Below are 25416 nucleotides of genomic sequence, written 5' to 3'. Positions count from 1 at the left end.
TGTGAAATCGATGCAATCGACAATAATTAATCCAATTTTCTTCGAAATATGTTATTAAGTCGCATACGCATTAATAAACAAGTTAGAAGCTTCTTGATTTCAAGCGATATTAAAATTGAATTTGCGAAAAAAATAAATTTGATTATTAACTAAAATTTAACCCTCGTAAAAAAGAATGATTAGTGCAGTGATAACACTACTAAAATGTATTAGTGGCACTGCTGATTTAGTAGTGTTTTTACACTGCAATAGTAGTTCTTTTTTACTAGGGAACACTTTAGTAAGACAAAAAATGAAAAGTCATTCTCTTTCTTTCTCCTACCATCTTTGAAACGACTTGAATTTGACTTTAAAATAACTTTAAAGTAAAAAATTATTTTATTGCACGTATCGTAAAATGATAAAATAACGCCCAATTCGACAAGTTTATTCTGTTGGATTGTACAATTTTTGTCAGTTGAATTGAAAAAAGTTTACTTAAAAAGCACATAAAAGTGCTAAATTAAAAAGTGCCTTCTTTTTTCGAACACTTTCCCGTCGTAAAAGAATATGCGTGCCTGCGAATCTGCTAAATAAAAATATCTAATATTTAAATAGGTATGGTAAAATATTTATAATTTTAATTCATAATTTAAATCAAAAGTAATCTGAGAATTTTATTACAAAAACTAATAATTTAACAAATTATTTCTTGCCCCTCCAAATAAGAAATATTATAAAAATATATGTAATCTAATATTCTCTGGACTGTTAAGCGATGCTCGGCGAGAAAATACCTGAGGTATTTAAAAAATGCAGTCCACGATTATGTAACCATCGGACAGCAATTTGCTATAGTAATCGCGATTTGCAATTCTAGAAATATATCGCGTAGATCTGTTTTTCTAAAAGATTGATCGCGTTATCGTCCTCCACACACTGACACTGACTGTTCAGCGCAAATCCAGTTCGAGGCACCCTGGAGGTCCGTCGGACTCCCCCACCGACTTTTGTTAAAATCTCAAGTCGTGGCATCGTTACATTCAGTCCGCTGTGCCGCGCGTCGGTGGTACACGCAACCGCGGGGTGCGATCGAAAACTGGTTCCCGTGAACTTGCGCAAATTCTCTGGACCACGTCTTGAGCGGTACGCCTTATAGCGGATTCGCAGAAACGCATATTCTTTTACGACGGGAAAGTGCCCGAAGAAGGAAAATTACAGAAAGTATTTGGCACTTTTTCATTCGGCATGCTTTTGTGCGTATCTTAAGTGTACCTCTTTCAGTTTTAACTGAAAGCTACAAAAACCGTACAATCCAACGGAATAAACTTCTTGAATTGGATCATCGTTTTACAGTACGTGCAATGAAATTTTTCACTTTAAGGTTTTTCACATGACTTTATTTTGACTTTAAAGATTTTCTCGACGATCGGAACCGTGTGATCCTTTTAGTGTCGACAAATCTTTTCACTGTCGGAGATACAATAGTTTGTCTCTTAAGAAAAATGGAAATGAGCTAACAAGTCATAAATTAAAAGTCCACAAAAAACTGTTGTTACTCGCTGTGCCGTACTTTTAAACACACAAAAAAGTAAAAGAGACATTCTTTGTTAATTTCTCGTTATAAGTTTTAAGATTTTAGATTACATTTTGCCCCGCATAATCCACGTTATCGAATGGATGCGTGATGATAACGGCAGATAAATGCAACTACAGTATGATAAAATAAATGTTATTATTAACAGCGATAGATTTAGCATATCGGGGGCACGTACGGAGATACATTTTGCGATACACGCAACAATGTTACACATCGCTTCGTTTCACATGCGCAGTTCTGTTTTTATTGAATTCTTTTCGTACTGCATCTTACGCAACAAAAATGATTAGGAAAAAAACACATGTTTGATTACCTCTCATGTCACTCTCGGACCTCTCGGATGTAAGACGCGCGTGTCGGTTATCATTAAGATTAAATACCTATTATTCTCGCTCCCGCAGGACAACACGGTACAAAGTAGAAACTTCGATTATCCGGGGCAATGTCTCAAAACGATAAGATAAAATTAATATTTTTAAATAATCTGAATAATTTCAATTAGCACATATAAGTATATCGAATTTATCGAAGAGTTTATTATCGTTTATTCCGTGATGTATCAGAATGTTATTTTCGGACTGTGCAGATAGATGTTACAACTAACTGATCAATAAATATCTTAAGACGTTTTTATCAAGTAAGCATTGCACTATCGCGTAATAATAAAAAGAACTGAACTTGAATCGAAGATAAATATACCTTCTCTTCCTGCTTAATGTATTCGAGAATTAAAACGTTAATCACGGTTAATTAAAACGTTTCGATATCATACTTCCGATATCACAAGAAATTGTTTACTCCAACTATAAATATGTAAAGCATAATGAATTTTAATTGTAACAAATTATACTTTACGTGGATGCGAGCGTGTATCTCGATCGCGACGAGCACGGATCATCCGCGATCTGTCGGGCAATTTAGGTCGTGCTCCGATATGCACTGCATATAATATACTTTGCGTATGTATACTTCACGTTACGTATACTATAAATTTTCAATACTGACAGTGTATATCAGGACCGCGGCCAGCGAAAGGCGAGAAAGGCCGACGACTACGCGAATCTTTAATCCTTCGAAGGCGAAGGTTTTTCGCGCTGGGAGAAGCGTGAACGCGCGTTTTCGATGCTAGCCGGCGAGGCTTTGTCGTAAATGTCGAAACGATCTTCGGTGAGGATCGCGCTGAATATTGTTGAGCGAAAGCTCTGTTTCTATACGTACGTCTAGCCGATGATGAAATCGTCTTGCATGCCACCCCGCATGTGGAAAACGACTGAATTATTCAAGATATACGTGAACTCGCACGCGTATCCGGGTTTAGATATTTATTTATTATATCGTACGTCATGCAAGTGTACTTGACCAAAGAGCAGTCCTCGGGTCGTAGCGATCAATTTACACGATCGTTTAATTATTCTTTCGTAAAAAATATCGTCGTAAAATGCGAAAAAGAGAAGACTTTATTACCGTGTTAAAACGAGGCTCCTCGCAGCGATACAGACGCGAGAAAACGCCTGCGAAAAATTGAATACGATGTGTTATATATATATATTTTTTTCTTTTTAATTTTAATACAAAATTAAATTTAAGACAAAAAAATTCACAGGGGAGTAGAGAGAAGGGGAGGGAAGAAAATGTGGCGTAAGACCTTGGAAAAACTTCCTTGAATTTATCTACGCTGCAAACGCGTGTATACGTTTATTGGTCCCAAAATACCTAATCGCGACTTGATTGCGAAAGACGCCACGGTAAAGGCATTGTTATTCAATGATCCATGCGCGCCAGGCATGCGATAGACTTATGGTTACTATTATCCGAAGCTTCGCGAACCGTGACGCGAAATCAAATGCGAAATTCAATAAGACCACCTAGCCAGTATCACTAGCCACGATTGCCGATAACGCAACGTGTCCATTGCTTAAAACTTCTTACGTAATTGCGTAATGCTAATTTCGCGATTGTATGTACGTTTTGCATTAGCATGTTGTTTTTTTTTTTTTTTTTTTTTTTTTTCAAACATCGATGTGTATTGAAGTGCGCGGATATTTTTTAAACTCGAGAGCAAAATTGATTGAGCTGAGAATTTGTTCTTTGTCAATTGGTGTAAAGAGCTCCAATAACTTACGCGTTACATTAATTTTTTATACTTTACAGGCAATGATTTTGAAAGTACGTATCGTATTAAGTATCTTAAGCGTTATACGTGCAATATTTCGTCCGATCTTGTTGTTTCTCTACAAGAAACCGCCAAGTATACCACCGATAACTCATTCCATATACACGCTGAGTGCGACGAAGCTCGCTAAGAAGATTAGACAGAGAGAGGTGAGACATTAACTATATAACTACTGCGATGTCCTTCTCTTTTAGTGATAATTTTTTTTATTTTGTGCCAATTAGAATGTAATTATTATGACGTATTTTATTTTATTTTTACAAATTTGCTGCACTTTGCAGCATGTATATGCATGGATAGGAAGAAAGTCAAGAAGTAATTTATATAAATACAAATTTATTTTACAAAATGTATTTAAAAAAAAATAGATTACGAGCTACGAAGTGGTGCAAGCGTATGTAACGCGCATTAAACAAGTGAACCCTTTCTTAAACGCTGTCGTCGACGAACGATTTTTCGCCGCGATATTCGAGGCGAAAGATCATGATGAACAATTGAAAGCGGGCAAATTCGATATTGAAACTTTAGAAAAAGAAAAGCCGCTGTATGGCGTACCAATTACTGTCAAGGAATGTTGTGCCGTAAAAGGTATGAGTAGCTTCTTGATATTGATGTTGTCACATAGGTTTTAAACTGGCCAATTATATAAATTATGGTTTAACTTTGAATAAATTTGTCGAGATTGTTAGTGATGACACGTGTGTCATTTAATCCATAAATGGTCAGTTTTCAATAAAATATCTCAAGAATTACCGCTTGAAATGACAAACAGTTTTATAATTTTTTGCTATGATATTTTGATTCGCGAATTTCAGAACATTCTGTATATATGTGTATAAAAATGTACAGAAATAAAAAACGTATGCATAAATTATATTGAATATATTAATTATATTAAGTATATATTAGTACAGCAAACGCACGATTAATATTTATAGGGAATCTTGTTTATGAAATAAACAGGCGTTTACTATGATCGCAGGTTGCAGTCATACGAGTGGCACTTTGCCTCGCAAAGGGATAAAGGCGGATCACGATGCCGAGGTCGTCGAGATGCTCCGAAATGCTGGCGCGATACCATTGTGCGTCACGAACACGCCAGAGATGTGCGCTGGCTTCGACAGCAACAATTTACTGTACGGCCGCACCTGTAATCCTTACGACACTAGGTTTTCGCCCGGTGGATCATCTGGTGGAGAGGTATAATTTAGCTCGAATCATTAAATATTTGAAAACCGTTTTAAGACTCTTGAAGAAAAATTCATAGTTTGTTCGTATAAAATAGAGGAGGCAAATTGAAAGAATAATATAAAATATTATAAGAAAAAAAATATTATATATATATATATATATATATATATATATATTTGTGTTCGTGAGTTGATGAAAGCGGCATCGATAACTTCAATTGCTAATCGCTCAGCTAATTATACAAAAAATATAACAATTAACAATTGAAGTTATCGATCGCTTCATCAACTCATGAACACAAATTATCTACAAAAATTGCCTGTCCAGATGACTTCAATCAACATCGGAATTTCAGGCAATTTCAATTCTTACGAAAGATGCGAGCAAAAGATCCGTTGCCATTTATTTCTCATTAACGACTTTCGCTTAAAGCACTTTCCTTTCTCGGAAAACTCAGACGCTGCACCACCACGCGATATCATTAGTTTGTAACTGATTGTGAGATACATATCGGATAGATAAAATACATATATAAATGTTTAAAATAATACAATCTGATACATTCTAAATAAAAAGAAAATAATGTTTTGTTTGAAAATGAATTCTTGTTTAAGGGTGCATTGCTCGGAGCAGGTGCTTCCGTGATCGGAGTTGGTTCGGACTTGGCTGGCTCTATAAGAGTACCTGCTTTTTTGAACGGCGTTTTCGGACACAAACCCACGTCTGGTAAATTGATCTTTATTAATATGTTAATATTCTCCATCACTGTGATCTATTAATGGACTCAGATCTCTTTTTACTTGAATCTAACTATTATTTTAGATTATATTTAGACATATATATTACAGATATTAATGAGTCTACTCTTGATGGAAAAAAAAAGATATTTTACAAGTTCGCCGAGAAAATGGAAAATAAAAAAAGTGCGATTAATATTAACAGTACTCTCTTCCCTCTGTTTTTACAGGACTCATTTCAAATATTGGGCACTTACCATACACCGAGGACAAATACTTTCAAAAGACCTTGACCATCGGCCCGATGACTAGATACGCCGAAGATCTCGGTTTGCTCATGAGAGTGATGACACTGAAATGCAATCGCGATCTGCGTTTAGATGTGCCGGTGGACTTGAAGCAAATGAAGATCTACTATCGGCAAAATTTGGACAGAACTTTCGGCGCATTGCCGATGTTGCCGGAAATTGAGACATGCGTCCTAAAAGCCGCTAATCATTTCGCGCGGTACGGCATTCGCGCGGAGAAGGTACAGTGTTTGCCGGTGTATCGGTGCGTGCATGATTTAATTTTAATGTTACTTTAACTTGATGTTACAGTTACCAATAGAATGGCCCACGACAATTATCGAAATTGCGATAACGGGTTACTTGAACATGAAGGAGCCCCCTCAACTGCTGATAGACGCGAACAATCTCAAGGTATTCAAGATGCGCATAGTTTTTTTTCCGTAAAATACAGTGACGATCATTATATTAAATAGTTTAGACGTGGCGCCTTACTGATTGTTTTGAAAATATAGTTTAAAGTATTATAATCTCTAAGATATGGCAGAGATAGAAAAGGAAAATTTAATTAAAACTAGCTGATTCTTCGTACGTGAAAGTCACGTCACGTTCGTGCCCTTTCCATACCGCGCTAAAAAAACGCAGACATATTTCACGGTGAGGTATTACGGTATTGCAGCCGCGTAGCGCAGGATTGCCGCAACGTTGTTTCAGAAGTGAAATGTGCCATTTTGTCAATGTTGCGATGCATAAATATTATTATTAGAATATCGCAGGAACCACGAAATTAAAACTAAGAAATTATGTATATACATAAAATTTCTTATAAAAGATGTACGTTTTAGTTTTGTATTGATTTTGATATCGATTTCCGCAGAACCGGAAAAATTCAAGCGTCGAAATGATGAAAGCTCTATTCGGTCTGTCGCAATACACGAAGCAGATGATACTGTACGCTATACCGCTTGAGACACATTTTCCGTTCACGGACTCGGAGGTATCGCAATACACGAAGCTGGCGGATGAGATTCGTCAGAAGTTGCTAGTTAGTGTTCCGGAAATTTAACACAATTATCACGTCTGTATTCAATTCTGCGTTATCGATTCTCCACACTTACCGTTTTCTTCCTTCGTCTCTCCCACAGGACCTTTTGGGGGACAATGGAGTATTTATTTACCCGACATACCGAAATTCGTTGATGTCACAGCTTGTGACGTGCGAAATCTCTACCATTGCGTACTGCGCCATTTTCAACATTATGAACTTTCCCGCGGTGCACGTGCCGATGGGGCTCAACCGCGAGGGGATGCCCATAGGCGTTCAGGTAAATTTCCATTAATTATGTAATTCAGGTTTCAACCGGAATGTGGTTTATATCTGCCTCTCGCGATAGGAAAATGTATGAACAACAATATTTGAAATAGGACAATCAGTTGCGTAATAATGCGTATAAAAACTTGCAGGTCATAGCCGCGCCTTATCAAGATCGTCTCTGTTTAGCGGTTGCGAAAGAGCTGGAGATGGCCTTCGGTGGCTGGGTGCCACCGTCATCATCGATGAGGGATTAAGTGCCTGAAGGTTTTTAATTTGTGTTTTTTGTAAATAAATTAAATCAAGCTAGGGAGGGGGGGGGGGTTGGTATCTTTTTGTTGCTACAAAGGCAAATGATGGAAATAGACAATCCCATAATCATAACGATCTCTTTTAGTAATCACTCTTATTATAGAATATTTCCACATAGATCTGAAAATACGATATTTTCAAATAAAATGTATACATTCCTTTGTTGCTGAAGGTTTATTAATATGTAAATATAAATATTTATATTAATATCATCGCATTGTATAATTATTCATATATGCGTAGCAACCACATGTGGATTCTAATAGATCACCCGGATGAGATCACTATCGCTTTACAACTATTGCTCAGCATAAAAATCTTTGCGAAATTTAACTCGACATTATTATCACTGCGTTCACAATCATTATTTATTAATTTATTCGCGCACAGTAACAGTATAAATTGTTCATGTCTGTTCTACATTCTTTATTATTCCTATTCTGAATAACTTATTTTATTATTAAATATCATCATTACCAGCGTAAACTCTTGCAGAGTATCAAGATTACTTTTATAGCTTGCAAATGTAGGCTAACAACGCGTAAGGAACCTCGATTATATCTTATTTTCTTTTGCTCTCATTTAAGGGGTAACATCACTTTGACGCCCTGAAATTTACGGCTTTTTCGAAAATTTTATTTTAATGCGAAATGTTTATAAAAATCCATTTACACTAATTTATTATACATATATTAAAGTAAAAATTGTATTTTTTTTTTAGTTGATATATTAAAAAATGACGGCTTGACATGATGGACGGGAGCGCTTCGAAAAAAGGGGGTCAAGCGGTGGGCACGATAGCTCATCGTAGACTTGACATAGAACAATGAAACAAAAAAAATTAGTTTTTTTAGCCCAAAAGCTAGTAGAATACATAGCCGTTTTAAAAAATATGCATTTTTAGTGACATGACCTCGAATTAAAGTAAAATGTAAATTGTGTTACCCCTTAAATAACTACGTTAGAATTGCAAAATCTTGATCGTGAAAGAGTAAATTGAGATATCGTTTTTCGCGCATACGTTTTGTAGAATTTCAGATGATCTCTGATTCTTTAATATATATATTTTTTTTTTTACGAAACGCGGAATACTGATCGGTCGACAATCGCTAGAATAGGAGTCTAAAAATAAGGACTTTCAATATTCGATAGTGTACCGACGAAAAAATTCTTCGACTTACGTAACTATGACGTAATATGCAATTTATGATACAAATGTATCGTCCGTGCCGTAATGCGCAAGGCACGTCTCGCAAGGCACAGAATCGCCGATGCATTCACCGGACTACGTAAAATACGTAAGGATCATCGCAAATTTCCGCGCTGATTTATGCGGCGTTTTTTTCTTTCTTTTTTTTTCTTGCGTGACGTGACGCAAAAGTACAATCCTCCCACGACCGCATGCATCACGAATTCTTCACTTCTTGCGATCGCACGACGCCACGTACGGTTTACCGCCGTACTTTTCCCACTCGCGATTGAATTCGTGTTCTAGAACCTCGGCACCGCGTTTCCTCGTTAATCCGGTCTCGTCCAGGCTTAACTCGCACATCTGCATATCGTCAATGCCTGCGGTGAATGAAAAACATAATTCTTTGAAAAGAAAATTATTTAACCCAACGGCGCGACTTAATGAGCAATTGTATAACACAAATTTAATGGTAAGAGAATTCAAGGACACCGCAAAGTTATAAAAACTTCAATAGTTACATTTGTGAATAGGCACAGTCAATTATTCTGTCTTTTTTTTTTTCATTTCATCTCTTGCCGTTAGGTACGTTTTATCTATTTGTATAGCCAGACTTATCTGGGCTAATCGTTATTCATTACATTATTAGAATATACGTGATTCAGAGCGTTATTTGCAATGCATAGTGTTTGAATTAGCATGAATAATAAATACATAAAGATAAATGATATGCCGGGATTTTACCTGCCACAAGGAGTATAGGCGGTTTGTCGGGATGCAGCTCCATTTGACGTGCCACGTATTGCCCGTCAAAGTGCGCGTACCACCATCCCCTCTTGCCGGCGCCGTGGGTATTGTCCTGCTGCCCGGCCGCGGAAGAACGGACGAAGGGGATTCGGAAATATCTCTGGGACGACTCGACTATCTGTTGCTTCAACGGCGTCCTCGGTGTTTTCGCAGCTGGAAAACACAGTCGACACTGTTCGCTTGAGATTCTCGCTTCCAAGGCCGCTCGCAATTATTTTTAATCAGTTATCAATCGCTATCGTTAATCTACTGCTATTAATAGATTAATCTAATCGCAATTAACGCTATTTCGTATTATTAATTCACAGTGACAGTAGTTATTTTACCTTCTTCCATGATGGACTTCGGCGCTCTCTCGTTCTCGTCCATGATAGTTCTTCTGCGGTTTCTCGCCTTCCAGGCATGATAAACTTTCAGCCTGCGATGAAACTCGTGACGGCAGGCCTGGAAACGAGCAATTTTTTTTTTCGAAATATCGAAACAATTACGGTATTACGTAACCGATATGCGTGCACGTACTTCAAGCAATTCGATATCGCAGGACGTATTGATTGCGTCTCGCAGCTCCGAGTACTTCCACTTGGACAGGTCGTACTTCTTGTTGCTCATAGCCGCCTGCTGATTGCGCACCTGCTCCGATCTACATTGCGAGCAGACACTCGTAAGAAAATAATACATAATTGCGATTTCATAACACTTCGCAACTCAACACTTTAACGTTGGGCTATGCCGAGTGCTAAGATACAAGGCATATTTGCTGGCATTAGTCTGCGAGAAAAATTAGTGCAAGCTACAATTAGTACGCCATGCTGTTCAGTGTGGGTAAAAAGAAATCTACACAAAAAAACTTATGAATGTTAAATTTAATCTCCGGTTAATGTAGCGTGCCTAGAAAAAACATTAGTCTACAAGAAAAGTTAGTGCAAGTTGAAATTAGTATGTGATACGGTTCAATGTGAATGAAAAAAAATCTACACAAAAATCTTACGAATGTTAAATTTATTCTCCGGTTAATGTAGCGTGCCTAGAAAAAACATTAGTCTATACAAGAAAAGTTAGTGCAAGTTGAAATTAGTATGTCATACGGTTCAGTGTGAATGAAAAAAAGTCTACACAAAAATCTGATAAATGTTTTTAATCTCAAATTGATATAGCATGTCTAAAAATTCATCGAGAATTATCGCGATTATTTTTCTCGACGGATTCTTCAAGAAATAATGAGTCTTCGACAGGAAATGATCTTATTCATAGTCAAATTTACCGAAGAATCGGTTGATGGAAAATGAATGTGGGTCACTGAATGAGGATTAATTAATTCGAAAACAGGAATAAATGAATCGCATTCAGCCGATTAGTTTTTCATGCAAAAAAAAACCGAGTAATCGTACCTTATTAGCCTGTTGTTGTTCATAGGCGTTCGTACATCGGAGCCACTGCGTCAATTTAAACAACAAAAATAGCATATCTTATTTCTATTTTAACAACATTTTTTATTTTTCTCGACGCGACGTCAGAACTATATTCAAACCAACGAGTTGAATACATTTCACTATTACCGATCGATGTACCGATAAAGTTATAGTTAGATATCGATACATTTGATCAACACGTTTAATCTATTGATAGCAAAACCGCGTACGTTAGTTTACATTAATTTGCTATTATATTAATTAACGCAATTTGAGACCCTTAAAGGTCGATTCTTTTAACGCGTTAAATATCTGCCTACTATTCAATTTTAATAATTTAAAAATTGCTTATAAACTTGTGCCAATTATATAAATTTAAAAAAAAGAAAATCTTACCTTCGTATAGGCGGCGGAGAATCTTCGACTTGTCCGTTCGATTCTTGAGCAAGTCTGACCGCCAACTCGTGGTCTCTTCTTTCTTGCTCCAGTAACTCTCGATACCGACTCTCTTCCACAGCTTCTTTCTCTAATTGGGCCTTTAAATAATACATAACGCACGAAAATAAAGCATAGTGCATATTAATAATCATTTACGACAAAAAATTGCTTAATTATTTGTCAATTATTTAATAAATAAAAATATTAATTTTTTATCGAATATTAATTATTTTTCGTATTTTACAATAAATTAAAAAAATATGTAAGACTATAAAGATGTGTTTATAATAATTTAGGTTTTTATTCTAAAATTTGTTAATGTAATTTACTCTTTTTAATTTATAAATTAACGATTACATAGAAATTCGAACCTGGAGAGCAGCCGCGGTCTTCTGATCCTCCTCCTCCTGTTTCCTCCTCTGCTTCTCCTCGATCTTCCTTCTGGCTTCCATATCGAGCTTTTTCCTCCTGTTCTCCTCCTCTTCCCTCTTTTTCCGTTCCTCCTCTTCCTTTCGATTCTTCTCCAGCTCGAGCTCCTGCTGAATCTTTCTTAATCTTGCCTGTTCCTCGGCGACCTTCTGCTGCTTCACCATATCTTGAAGAGCAGCCATTTGTTTGTTCACCTGATTCACCAGAGACGTGTAGAGGCCGTCGATCTCCGTCGGCGCGATCCTCTGGTTGTTTCTGATTTTACGTATAGCCGCCTCTAGATCGTCGTCGAGCCTCTTCATATCCTGCGTCGATCGCTCCCGATTCTTCAACTGACTCGCCGTCTCCTCCATTCGCGTCAACTGCTTCCGCAGATTCCTGATCTTCATGATACCGCGAATGCGCGGCCGGTGCTGCTTCTTCGCGATGTACATCCTCGCCGTTTTCTGCAGCACGATCAGATGCTGCCGCCGGTAGATGATCTTGTTCTTCAGTTTGATCACCGACAGCGCGCAGAACTGCAACTTGTTCCAGCGCGACTTGAGCAGCCACTTCTTCACGTTAGCGACCAGCTTGCGCAGATTCTCCGGATCGGACCTCATGATCCGATCGAATTCCGCGAACTTGCCCGGCTTGAAGAAGACGCGCGTGATGCCAAACTTGAAGTCCTTCTGGTTCAGCTTTAGACTGTGCAGCAGCGCCTCGCAGAAGAATCTGGGATCGAGCTTGGCGAGCTCCGGCGGCAGGTAGGACTTGTACATGCTGTAAAGCTCCTGGAAGGGCACCCGACTCGGATATCCGTGCTCCATCAGCTCCAACACCGACGTCATTCCCGAGCAGTGTAGCTGATTCAAAATGCTGTTGCCGTCGAACTGATGCGCCACCATGTCGCTGTTCGGCTTGATACATCTTATGAAATTCGTTCCCTATAAGAGAATTGAGGTAAGCATTGTAAACGTAGGAGTTGGAAAACGTTCGCAAAGTTCTGTAAATTCGAAAAATCCTTATTCTTACGTTGCTCTTTAACTTGTCCATGAGTTCGCCGAGCTGCGTCTTGAATTTACTGCCGACACTGATGAAGGTAAGCTTTCCCTTTTGCAACGAATGATTGGCGAACTGCGTCCTGAGGAATTTATTGCCGCTTTCCTGAATGAGCGCTTCCAGAGAGGCGTGCAGCGCATCGTTGTTCTTCTCAATAAATTGATTCTGCGGGAATAGAATATAAACTCACAGTTATATATGTACACTTTTTGTAGAGAAAAAAAATTTTCTAGATTCAAAATGAGCGTAAAGAAAGTCAGAAAGCGTTTTTTTTTTAACGCATTCACATGATCTTTTTACATGTCCACTATTTTATGGGCAACACATTGCTTTACCGTTTGATAGCAGACGCCGCCGGCGTAATGGCGAATCACGAAGCCCTCGTCGTCTCGTAATTCTCGATGAGCCTTCAATCGTGACGTTCGCGGTAAAGTGATGCGGAAGTGACCGCTCCACGCGCGGTGAACCTCATTGGTGAAATGCGCGAAACTGTGAGTCGGCAGTTTCGATTCTTCGTCCAGCAGGAAGAAGATACCCGTATTCTTCGATTCGATTAAATCTGAAAGTTGGCGTGACACGCGATTTATTTTCAAAATCTATAAGCGGAAGTACTACTTATTTATCATTTAATCTACGAAATGTTATCTCAAGTAAAATTTGAAAAGGATTTTTCGGATTTGTTTCGGATAACGAGAGATACCGCTAGGAAGATCCTCTAAATTATTTTTATATTAAACATAATGCATAATTCATTATTTAGTAATTATATAATTTGTGCCATTTTTCATTTTAAGAAATAAACGCTCGAATTTACTTCGCGCTCTACTGTCGCATGCAATTTTAATCTCACGCACCGATACAATCCTGATTATCGACGTATGAGATTTTCGGGACGTTCAAAGACTCTCGGGCGTAAAGCTCCTGCTCGTACTTTAGAATTCGCTCGTTGAAGAACTGCTGAAGTTTCTCGTTGCAGTAGTTTATGCAAAACTGCTCGAAGCTATTGACTTTGAAGTATTCTACAAACACGTGTGCAAGAGGAAAAAAAATTATTGCGATTTGCCTTTATATTAATCCAGAAGGAAAGTTCACTAATAATAATTTTCTCACCGAATCCAGCGATGTCCAGCACGCCGATGTAGTAACTCGAAGCCTTGAAAGGTATGCTCTTGTTAATCCGCGCGACAATGTGATCGAACAATTTGCTATAAATAGCCTTGCCGAGAGCGTCCCTAGCGTTATGAGCTTCGTAAACCTTCAGGGGCACCCTGTCGCAATTAGACAAATCGATAAAAGTAATCGAAAAAGATTGTGTTACAGAAGAAAATTTAAGAAATATTTAAATCGAAAAAAAAATCGAAAAAAGAATATTATTTGAAATCTTCGTGCACTCACATGATGACTGTTCCTTTGATGCCACCCCGGCTGGTTTGCATCACTTTCGAGACCAGGGCTTGTCGCAGCTCTTCGGGATCCACCCCTAGTAATTTCGCGGTTATCGTCACCGCTTTTCCTGAGTCGGCAGTTATCCTACAACCGCCCTTCGTATCCTCCGGATTGTCCTCGAACGTGATGTTGCCGAGATGAAGCACCGCGGCCACCATCGTGTAGATCTCCATGCGTTCGGCATCCGTTAAACCGAGTCGAGTAAATGCCTTTGTGATAAAAATATTGAAGAATTTAGAAACATGGAAAATTATAAAAATATTAGCGCAAAAGTGTAAGAAATTTTAAAAATATGTACATCAACAAAATGAGAACAAATATTATTATATATAAAATTATCGAAAGTTTATCAAGTTTTTGGATTGTTCGAAGATTTTGTGTGATTTATATCACATTGGAAGAAGTCAACGTACCTGATCGATAGCATTGAACCCTTCGACATCGTCCAAGATGGGATCATGCAAGCTGCGCTTCTGTATCTGTTCGCGGCTCTTCTGCGCCTCGTTCAATCGTTTCTCCGACCTCACGTTGCAGAAGTACTGAGTGCAGCCGTTTCTCAGGTAATGAAAGTCGTCCGGCTTGGTGATCCCCAACTTCGCGCGCAGATCGGCCGGCGCGCCAGCGCACATCATGTAGAACACATGATAATTCCGCTCGTCCGGGCTCTGCAAGCATACCCTGGACTTCTCCAGCAAGTAGTGGGAGATGTATCCGCCGACCACCTGGCACTTGGCGTCGAAGTGCACCTCCATGAACTTGCCGAAGCGTGAGCTGTTGTTGTTGCGCTTCGTCTTCGCGTTGCCGAACGCTTCCAGCACCGGAGTCGCTGCGGATCGATTCAATCAAACAAAAAAAAAATTACGTCACGATGGAATTCTAATTTATTGAACCGTGACGCTGAGTAAACAGTAACGAAAAGAACAAGACTCTCTTGCGACACGTCGCTTAACTAATTGCGTAATTTTTTTTTACGACACGTTCTTAATTATTATTTAATTATTTCACAATGTCAATTGATTGAATTAAATGTCACGAAGATTTATAAATAGAGTCTCTTCTTTTACCATCGAGAATCCTCTGTTCGATCGGACCGGCCGTCGAGCCCCAGAGATCGCAGAGATACCGCAGGAGATACTTGGTCGACTCGGTCTTGCCCGCTCCCGATTCGCCGGATACGATAATGCTCTGAGATTGTTTCAGCACTTTCATATCTCTGAACGCTTTGTCGCCTACGAAGATAAAGGAAAATCTCTCTGTACTCTCGCCGGGAGCGATTTAGCTATAGGGGGAAGAGATAAAGGGGGAAGGAAGAAATAAGGGTCATCATGCGTGCACGACGCGCGTACCGATGGCGAAGACGTGCGGTGGCTTTTCACCCAAGGACTTTCCCTGATAGGTCTTGATTGTCTGCTGCGAATAGAGATCCTTCACCTCGTAATACGGATTCACCGCTATCAGAATGTTGGCGACGTAAGTCTGAAATTTAACGGCGTAACGTGCGATTAAGAATGACGGAGGGGTGCGACGGGCGCCAACGACCTCGGCGCGGCGGCGCGGCGTCGTAATTACTCACGTATATCCTGTCCTTGAAGTAACGAGTGCGAATATTGTTCAGCAGCGTGGCCTCGTTCAGGTACATCAGGGCGCCTGAGAAGAAGAGGATTTAATTTAGAGAAAAAGAGACGAGCGCGGGAAGAAAAGAATCAGTGAAAGTGCCTTTGCGAAAAGAGCGAAAGTCTCGCGTCTCGTGAGAAGCGAGCGTGACCGCCGCGCCGCGATCTTAATCTCTGATATATAAAATGGACGAAACGCACAGGAGTGCGTCACGGTGTGTAACAATCGGGGGGAGGAATCGCGAGTAAACCAGCTAACGTATCTTTTCACTCCGTTCTCCTCCTTCTTAACATCTGCAGCGTAAGATCCGCCTCGCTGTCTTTACGAAGTCGAAACTGTACTTCGAAACAGTTTTTTTTTCCTTCTGTTTTTTTCTTCGCAAAATTGCGAGATACGACGCGCGTATGTTCCGAGAGAAAATATACAACTTACAATTGTCCTCGACATCTTTGGTGTATTCGCCGGCAGGATACACTTCGTCCAGCGGACAGGTGCGTTGCGGGTACTTCGGGTCGATGGGCACGATCAGAGCGTCCCCGTCCACCATGTCCGCGAATTTCCCGATTATGAAACCCTCCTGAGGGTCACGGACCCACACCTGTTGGTTCTCCATCCCCGAGCTTTACTCTGAAACCAAACGATTACACGATCGAGATGATGCACTCGAGGCGATCCTCTATATCGTCGTTACTTCTTAGTTCTCGTTTCGAGTACTCGAGAGAAAGTGTATTAAGTGGAATGTTTCGTATAATATAAATCATAATCATAAATCATAATTTTCTAACGCGAGAAATACATTTAAATTATTTATGAGGAATGTCACTAGACGTAGGATATCTTGCGATCACATCTGACGCGCTTTTCTAGCTATTTTGCAGTTAATTCTTTAGCTGATTTAAAATTAATATTTTTTCAAAAGTGCTGAGATTAACGTCAGCATTAGTTCTCAAGTAATTAGCTATAAATCAAAGGATCTTTTTCACTGAACTTTGGACAAATAGTTGACAGAATAATTGAACAATTTTGAAAAAGCTTCACCAATCTCAATTTGATTTTCATTTGACTCTTTCTTATAGATACGTAATAGGAAAATTCGTTAAACGACGACCTTTCTCGATTTTTTTGCTGAAGGAAAATCAACTTTAAACTGAACGGGCGTCTGTAGCTAAACGGATATCCGGTAGTTTCGCGGAATTATATTCAGTACGAAAGCGCAGACTCACGTTGAAATTCGCAACGAGAGCGATCGACGCGAGCGAGCGCGCTACAAAGACGAGTGTCATTCTCGCTTATACAGAACGTAAAGTCACCGACGACAGTTACTGCTGGCGCGGACACTTTCTAGTCTGTGTCTTTCGGAGAAGTTTCCGACGAACGAATCGTCCGTCCGCCCGACTTCCGGCGCTCTCTACCACGTATGCTGAATAAAGATTCTTAGCAGTCCCGACGATTCTTGGTCGTATTTTAAGCGGCGTATTATTGACGGAAGAAGCAACAAAAGTGCCATGACGATCGATAAGGATTGAAGGGGATTGGTGTAGTCCAAACGGTAGTCCCACGAGCGAGAATCTCTCACGCGAGTTTAAATAGCTTAGATAAATAATTCCGATAAATAGCTATCGGCGCGTTATCAGAATATGTTATACAAGAATAAAATATGAATTTCTTTCTCTCTCGTTATATCTGATGGTCAAAAAGTCGCCTTGTAAATCTCTGTGAAATCGTTCCTTCAACCTTTTAAAAATCGAATCAACATAAAAAATATTTTTAATTTCACTTTCGGATAAAATAAAGAAAATTTAAGAAATAATATTTAAATCGAAAAAAAATCAAAAAATAATATTTGAAATCTTCGTTGAAATCTGATGTTATCCAATTAATTTTATATTTCGCTAAAAAATTTTCTTCCATCTTATTTAATTATGTAGTATATTTTTAAGTCTGCCTAAAATATTGCCAGTTAGAACAATCGATTGTTCTGGGACACCTTGTATATGTATACGTGCAACGATTATTTTATGGACAATTCTGCGATAATGACGGAAGCAGAAGCTTATATCGATTTGAAAATTGGATGAAACTAGGTTCGTGCTTTGACGTTATAACACTCTTCTTATTTCGGCGATTTTCATTTTCGCCACGGCAACCAGACATGAAAATCGAAATTCTCAGTTTCAATTTATCGCTTATCGCGACGCGTTATCGAGATAAGCGCGCTGACGGAAGGTACGACGACTCCGAAATAATCACTGTTATTCATCGCCGAAACCGTACGGTGCAGCTGCTCCGTGTGTTCTTTTCATTTCTCTTTCTTAAAACAGCATCATCGGATTACGCCTCATCTGTCGAACTATATCTCTATTGTACTGACATTAATCCCGCACGAGAGATTCCATAATATAAAACACGAAATGGCAACATAATTCTTATCCAAAGTTTTTGCTTTTAAAATTAATGTATGCTAAATTATTCACCACCAAATAAAAATCTACAGGCGAAACGAAAATATGGACGACTCGGCACGCCACGTGCAAATATCAAGGTCCTCAGAAGTCCATTTTCTTTCAGAATGGCATCATTATTCACTGCACAAATTCCTTAATTTTCGTTCACCTGTCTCCGCTATCGCGCGCGCAATTTTCTCGATTGCGTAAAGGCCGTATATAAAGCAATCCTCCCGACGATTTTCGAGTTCAGTGTGCGCGGCGGACACGCTCCCGGGGTTGTGCAGGCGGTCGTGCGCGGCGATAAAATCACAGGCACAGGAGGCACAAAACGACACGTTGTCGTTGTCGTCGTCGTCGTCGTCGTCGTTCTGGCGACACGGTCGCTCCGTGTGTGTTTTCCGGCGTCACCAGGTTCGACAATCCGACAGGCAGCCGCGCGGCGATCAAAGGTCGTCACGAGCCGCTGCACCTCGCGTTTTACACGCGCCGCCGGCGCGCCGTGACAGAATTTCGAAAAAGCCCCGGCGTCCCCATATACCTCGTCCTCGTCGACCACGACACGGTGCACTGAGCCTGTCGCGTTTGCATGCGAGGGCATCCGATATGCACAGCATTTTTACTCGAAAAAGCGAAACGGAATCTATATAGAATGCGTAATCTGTATCCGCCTTTACTCTTATTTATCGTACACTAAACCGGAATCTTTCTTTTCAGTTTGTTACTCCTTCAGATGCTCCAGTTTTATTTTCCGATTTAAATTAAAATTGAATGCTTGAGAGGAGCGGGTGATAAATAGCGCGATACTTCAGTACGCAGTTCAGCGGAATAGTTGAATAAAGACGCTCTGTGTAATACCTGCAATTGTTATACTTGATATATAACACCGCGATTACCGTGTCGAATAGCAGTCGCAACCGCAATGGGAACCGCGCGCGCTCGGTCGATCTGGAAAGCGCGAGAAATTGCCTTGTTCCTTCTGTCGTACTCTCCCGCATCCCGTTAGAGATATCGTAACGGTAAAAGCCAGCGGTAAATCCTTGCATCGATCCACAGGACATCGCAGCTACGAGACGCGGCGCGGTGTGCATACGTTTTGAATCGTGCTAATCGCACGGAACGAATCCTCCGCTGGTCGGTTGGTGATGAACAACGACGACGACGACGACGACGACGATAACGACGACGACGATGACGATGACGATGAGGGATATCGAAACGGCTGTTTAAACCGATCCTGCCGAAGCGATACGGCCGAACGAAGCGAACAATGTTGCAACACGTTGCGGCGTCTAAGCATGCTAAGAAGCAATTTTCTGCGTTCTGCGAGAGATGCGAGGTGCATCGCAAAGAGGAAGGAAAGAAAGAGAGAAGAAGAAGTAGAAGAGAGAGAGAGAGAGAGAGAGAGAGAGAGGCGAGAAATCGTTCGCATCGGTTCGTTCACCTTCTTCTACGTAGCAGAAGAAACCGTAACGTCCAGCTGTTACATCGTTTTCCTCCCTTCCCTTCCCTCCCGTCGCCTCGTTAACCCTTTCCTTTTTCTTCTTATCCTTTTCTTTTTTAATTCGCGGTACAGCGAGGCGCGGTGGTATATATCGATCCTCCTCACTTGGGCTCGGCGCGTCTCCTCTTCTTCCGCTCGACGTCAGAGATCGCTTTCGTGGTGCATTGTTCCCCGAACGAGGTGCGGTACCGAGTTTGCCGCGTTCGTTCGCGACCTCACGCTCGCGCGAGACAGAGAGAGAGAGAGAGAGAGAGAGAGGAGACAGTCGCGTTAAATGCGCGCCTCGATCCGAATGCACTTTGCGTGCGGAGGTGCCTCGCGCTGACGCGTCGCGCGACAGGCCCCTAATCCCATTGAAAGGGCCGGTCGAAAGGGAATGAAAGGGACGCGAGAGGAAGCAGGAAACGGCAGGTGGGACCGGCATACCGAAACAGGGAGACACGCGTGAGCGCTCACCGAATTTACCGCAGCACCGAAAGCAGTAGTCAAAATAAAAGAAAGAAAAAAAATGTAGTCCATGAATTCCAAAGTGTACTGTTTTTTTTTACCGAGAAAACAGATACATGTCTTTAACATTCTTATCTATTACTATTTTATCAGCGTCGTATTGAGAGTGAAAAAAAAACCGGAGGTTTTATTGCGATGAAAGAACGAGAAATATCATTCTCGAATAATAATTTATTAATTCGATCATTAATCGCGTTACCAAAATTTTTCGTTTCGTTGCAGAAGTAATGCAAATTTAGTTTATTAGTACAAACGCGATTGGAAGATCCACATAATATGTTGATCGCAATGTCGAAAATGAAGTCAACGAGTCGCGTAATAAGAAACAATAGATTAAATATCAGTACAAAAGTGGTGCATTTATTAAAATACAGTTTATTTTCAAGACCAAATAAGAAGAACAACGTTAAATGATCGACTTCAGCAAATGTGGGATCTAATTATGATAAATTCGCCGCGCGACAGGTTTCTTGTTTCAATCACGGCGGTTGTTTTACGTCGTTTAACATTAATTGGAACAACCTTCGCACTGTCGCCGTCATCAAGAGCACTTGGCGATTAGATCGAGTGCAGTGGGTCGTAGAGCTTTCGGTCCCGCGGTCTCCCATTTGCATTGAGTTCCGCCGCGGTTCGTTTCGCGGCGGATTAATGAGGCGGTGCATTTTGCAAAATAGTTGAATCACATTTCGATCTACATCGAAATACGACTACCGGACGGATTCTCGATCAATCTTCATCGCGTATAATACTATACGGATATTACCGTCAATTTATACTGCACATTATTCCGCTTGTCGCCGTTAAATAGGCGTTGGCTAATGTGAACATTTGTTCTTTTTCTTTTCGGTCAATGACGTGACGTAATACATCCTCGCGCTCGCATCGCAAATGTCATCAATCTAACAGCGTGTGCACCAGTTTATTCCGTGAAACGAGGCCGGAAATTGATCCTGAGGGTGCCCGAGGATCGGTATGCAAATTTTCGAACGATTTGCTCCCTGAAAGGGAATCGATCGATAAACGGCTCGCGGGGAACGGCAGCGATCGGAAGTGGCCGCGATTCGCTTTTAAGTGCACACGATCGAGACCATGGATGAGTCACGGGCGTCCTCGACGTCTCTCTCACGGCAGCTCGCCCACCTACATATACATATAAAGGAGCGTGCGATTCTTTTTCCGCGGTTGCGTAACGCGATTCGCGCCGCGTCACACATTCGTTCGCCGAAAGGACTCGCTAAATGGCTGAGCGAAACTCTTTTCGCGAGGGGCGAGGGGCAATCTCAATTCTGTCGTCTCACTTTCGCCGTGTTACTGTCGCTAAACAGACAAGGGGGTATAAACGCTCGCCATTATCTCCGATTTCGATGAGTTTTTCACATGTCATAGAGTGGCCGACAATCGTAAGGCATTAAACATGAGAGCATATTAATTATTTTGCACGTGTCTTGTCGCTGAGGTCAGGATAATTTAGAGTAATCTAGACAGTTGATTCGACATCTCCGGTCAAATAGGTAAACTGCCGCGACATGGAAAAATAAATACAATGCCCTACCTCTCGGATGAAAGATTCGATCGAGTTTGAAGAACGTCGGGATTCAGAGATTCTAATCGTGATTATAACCGAAGCTGGATTCGCACGCTGACGACGTTCTCGCGAGCGGCAACGATTAATGCGGGAAGAATTTCGAGGAATCGTGAAATTGGTTTAAGTGTCTCCATTAACGATCGCAATTAATATATATGACCGTGGATCGTGAATGATTAAACGCGAGAAGAAGCAGCCGCGTAACACACCGCGCGCCGTTAATTACGCGACGTATTCGATAAGAAATCCGAGATAAAGATGTAATTAGGAATCGCGGGGTAATCAAAAACAATCTCGAGGCGCTTAACGAAGACAGAAAATCGCGACATATACATATATGTACATAGAAAATTAAGTGCAAATGTGAGCGCTTTAAAACACGACCGCTCGCAATTCGCTCTGATTCATTGTACCGGGAATTTATCTGAAAAAAATTCTTTCACACATTGTTATCAGCTTCGTTATCAGGGTCTCTCTAAGATCTAACATAAGATCATCTTTTTCGTAATTCTTTCTCTCTCTCTCTCTCTCTCCCTCTCTCCTCTCTTTTCCTTCAAAAGTGGTGCCGTTGCGAAAACGTGGAAATCCGCGCAACTGGCGGCAGTAATTACGGTTTTGCGAAGGTACTCATTCTATTTCGCAATCGAAAACGGCGCGGCGGACGTTTCGCGAGCGAGGTGCGCGTATCATCGTGCATTACGCGCAAGAGAGCACGGGCAATTTTTCTCTTTCTCCCCCTTTTTCATTTCCCTCTCCTCCCCCCCCCGTCCCCGGCTAGACTGGCGGATTGTTTTACGAGATGCACGTAGGCGCTTACGCAGGTTCACACACTAATTCACACGGGCCGTGCCGCGGCCGCGCTTTTGCATTCGCGCATTGCACCTGCCGCGCCGCGCCGCGCCGCGCCGCCCCGTTCCACTCTCCTAATCATGGACTAGATAAACCGGCGAGCGTGCAGAAAAAGGAAAAAAAAGAATTTCCAACAGCGATTTTTCATTCCCGCTTCGGCTCCCGCGGCCGCGCCGTAAAAGGGATACGGTAATACATTACGTAAAACTTATGCGCGTCCGTGCTCATGTGAATCACTCGCCCCGCTGATTTATTGCGTACCGGATGGTAACGACGAATGTGTTAATTCTAATGTTTCCCCCTATTAAATCGTTATGTTTTGCAAACAGAACGTCTTTCAAAATAGATAAATAGATCGATACGTGTCGGCTCTTCTCTCGTAATTGTTAGCGCGAATTTGCTTTCGCGTCTCCGAAACGCGGAGATCGGAGCTTCTGAAATTCAAAAATTAATCGCAAATCATTTGGAACGAACGTGAGAATAATATTCTACCCTCTATAGCGACTGTTTATATTTCCGGAGTTATTGATTCTCCAAACTTCTCTTAGTTGAATCTCGTCGCTAACACACAAGTTGGTCCCCGATTCGTTCGACGATCGTACACTCGGTCGACTTGTTGTTCTTACTTTCGAAGTTTAGCCCCGAGATTTACGACCGAAACATTGAGCGCACGTACTCGCGTACGTATTGCACGAGGACAATATTGCCGGTTACATCTGTCGAAAACAATAATTTAATCGTCGCGCTCTCGAGAGCGAAGGCGTCCGCGACGTATCGGCCTCTGTCGCTACGCGGCGGAGCCCGCGATCGCGCTCCCCGACGAATTTCGCGAAACACGCGCGGAACGATTTTTTTTCAGAGATTTGCAGAGCGATTTACTCACCGTCTCGCTGTGCGAGGACAGTCAGCCGGCCGGAGCGAAACTATATACGAACGGCACAAAATCCGACATGCAACTGATGTTCGGCGCGGCTACACGGTCAACACGGTGCCCGCTCCGCTCGCTCGGCGATCCACGGCTGTTTCCGCCGATGCCACGCGGCAGACAGCGATCGTACCAGCACGTAGATCGTGTACCGCCGTCGCCGTCGCTCATACCAGTGGGTATCCCCGCCCGCAGATGATCTCGGAACACTCGGAACGTCGGGGAGAACCGAGGGGGTTCGCCACAGAGCGCGCAGCTGAAATGAATTCACAGACACGGAGGTTGGATTGTTCAGCAATTGAAATACGGATCTCGAATTATGAATTTAGATCATAATTCTCGCGGTGGTATTGTTGTTGCTGCGGTACCAGCAGCGATGTCTCGATCTCGGGATCAGCGGAGGAACGTCGAGATGAAACGAATTTATGACTAACAATAAGCGTGAAATTGAATCTGCAATTTAAAATGATAAATAATGTAATATACAACAATTATTATAATTCACATTTAAGTGTTTTTTTTATATGCTATGGATTTTAGTATGATTGTGGTTACAAAATTTTCAAAGACATATATTTGTATAAGAAGATTATATGTATTAAAGGAGGTAAATAATCTTTTTATCATTGAATACAAAATAACAAAATTCATATTGCAAGCATAATATAAATATCTAATTTATTCATTTATTAGACCGTACTAAAATGTCTATTCTATAATATTCTTTTATAATACGAGTATTATATTTATTGGTTGTTGAAGAACGTTTCATAACACAATAAATATAAAAATAGATATTATCACATTATTGTACAGTTTAATTTTTGCCAATTTGAATTTAAAATTTTGACGACCAACATATATAATGTATATATGTAGTTATCAAAAGCATGTCGATTTATCGAACGTTGGTATAAATTCAATTTTGATATCAAGACTTTTAAAAATTTGAAAAATATAAAAAAAATATAATGCAACACGCGCTTTACGGTCTCTCTACATTTATTCAATTTTTAAACGTTTTATTTGTCGAGTTTTGTTTAATGCCAAAAGATAAATTATCGACGTGCTATATATGGATTTAAGTATTGACATCATCATTATTTCCACAGGCAATTAACAGTGCTTAATATATATTTACATACTGTACATAATGTAATTTTGACAGTATTTTATTTATGCAACGTTAAAAAGCACATAATGCCGACAAGCCGGTTCCTTCTAGCTGTGTCTAGGCGTTTTCGATAGCGATTTATTTTTAATTTTTACCGCGCAAATAGATTGATCGGCGGACTAATCAATGTCTTTGACGTTGGAAAATCAGATCAGGAAAGAGATGTAATTGCAAAAACGTCCGGTGGTTTAAAGACGCTATAAATAATAATAAGAAAGTCAGTAAATGCAGAGAACGAGTGCATACGCGACGAAGGCCGAGTAAATACCGTTACCGACAATCGAGCAGCACCGAGAGCTCGTGTACGCGCTTCTCTACTTACTTCCTGTACTTACCACTTTAAGTAACTGCAATTGAAGAGAAATACGTAGCAGGTTGATTCACTGCAACTCTATTTTCGACGTCCACACACTTTACTTTATATCTGAATATTACGATGAATGAGATTCACCTTTCTTTTCTTT

General features: G+C 40.6%; 2 protein-coding genes across 3 annotated transcripts; one reads left to right on the top strand and one right to left on the bottom strand.

Annotated features, from left to right (window-relative positions):
* Positions 1-1024: 1024 nt before the first annotated feature.
* Positions 1025-8141, top strand: LOC105455383 (fatty-acid amide hydrolase 2-like). The gene is made up of 10 exons (XM_011698666.1): positions 1025-1334; positions 3731-3901; positions 4121-4340; positions 4735-4952; positions 5558-5669; positions 5911-6209; positions 6280-6381; positions 6845-7012; positions 7113-7292; positions 7432-8141. The coding sequence occupies exons 2-10, from the start codon at positions 3734-3736 to the stop codon at positions 7534-7536; spliced, it is 1572 nt and encodes a 523-aa protein (XP_011696968.1). The 5' UTR covers positions 1025-1334; positions 3731-3733; the 3' UTR covers positions 7537-8141.
* Positions 7655-23918, bottom strand: LOC105455384 (myosin heavy chain 95F). 2 transcript variants are annotated; one of them, XM_011698667.1, is made up of 18 exons: positions 23737-23918; positions 16397-16591; positions 15924-15997; positions 15697-15826; positions 15415-15579; positions 14764-15176; positions 14300-14559; positions 14015-14172; positions 13759-13923; positions 13240-13463; positions 12878-13069; positions 11806-12789; positions 11393-11532; positions 10976-11020; positions 10107-10227; positions 9914-10031; positions 9525-9740; positions 7655-9160 (listed from the first exon to the last, which is right to left on the bottom strand). In XM_011698667.1, exons 2-18 carry the CDS (start codon positions 16575-16577, stop codon positions 9009-9011), a joined length of 3738 nt encoding a protein of 1245 aa, XP_011696969.1. In that variant the 5' UTR covers positions 16578-16591; positions 23737-23918; the 3' UTR covers positions 7655-9008. The 2 variants fall into 2 exon arrangements, with proteins under 2 accessions (XP_011696969.1, XP_011696971.1); XM_011698669.1 differs by lacking the exon at positions 23737-23918 and adding an exon at positions 18439-18712.
* Between the last annotated feature and the right edge of the window lie 1498 nt (positions 23919-25416).

The sequence above is a fragment of the Wasmannia auropunctata genome, unplaced genomic scaffold (assembly GCF_000956235.1).
Source record: "Wasmannia auropunctata unplaced genomic scaffold, wasmannia.A_1.0 LD335903.1, whole genome shotgun sequence".
In the NCBI taxonomy this organism is placed as follows: domain Eukaryota; kingdom Metazoa; phylum Arthropoda; class Insecta; order Hymenoptera; family Formicidae; genus Wasmannia; species Wasmannia auropunctata.
Note: the sequence above shows the minus strand (reverse complement) of the source record. Positions and strands in the feature narration are given on the sequence as shown.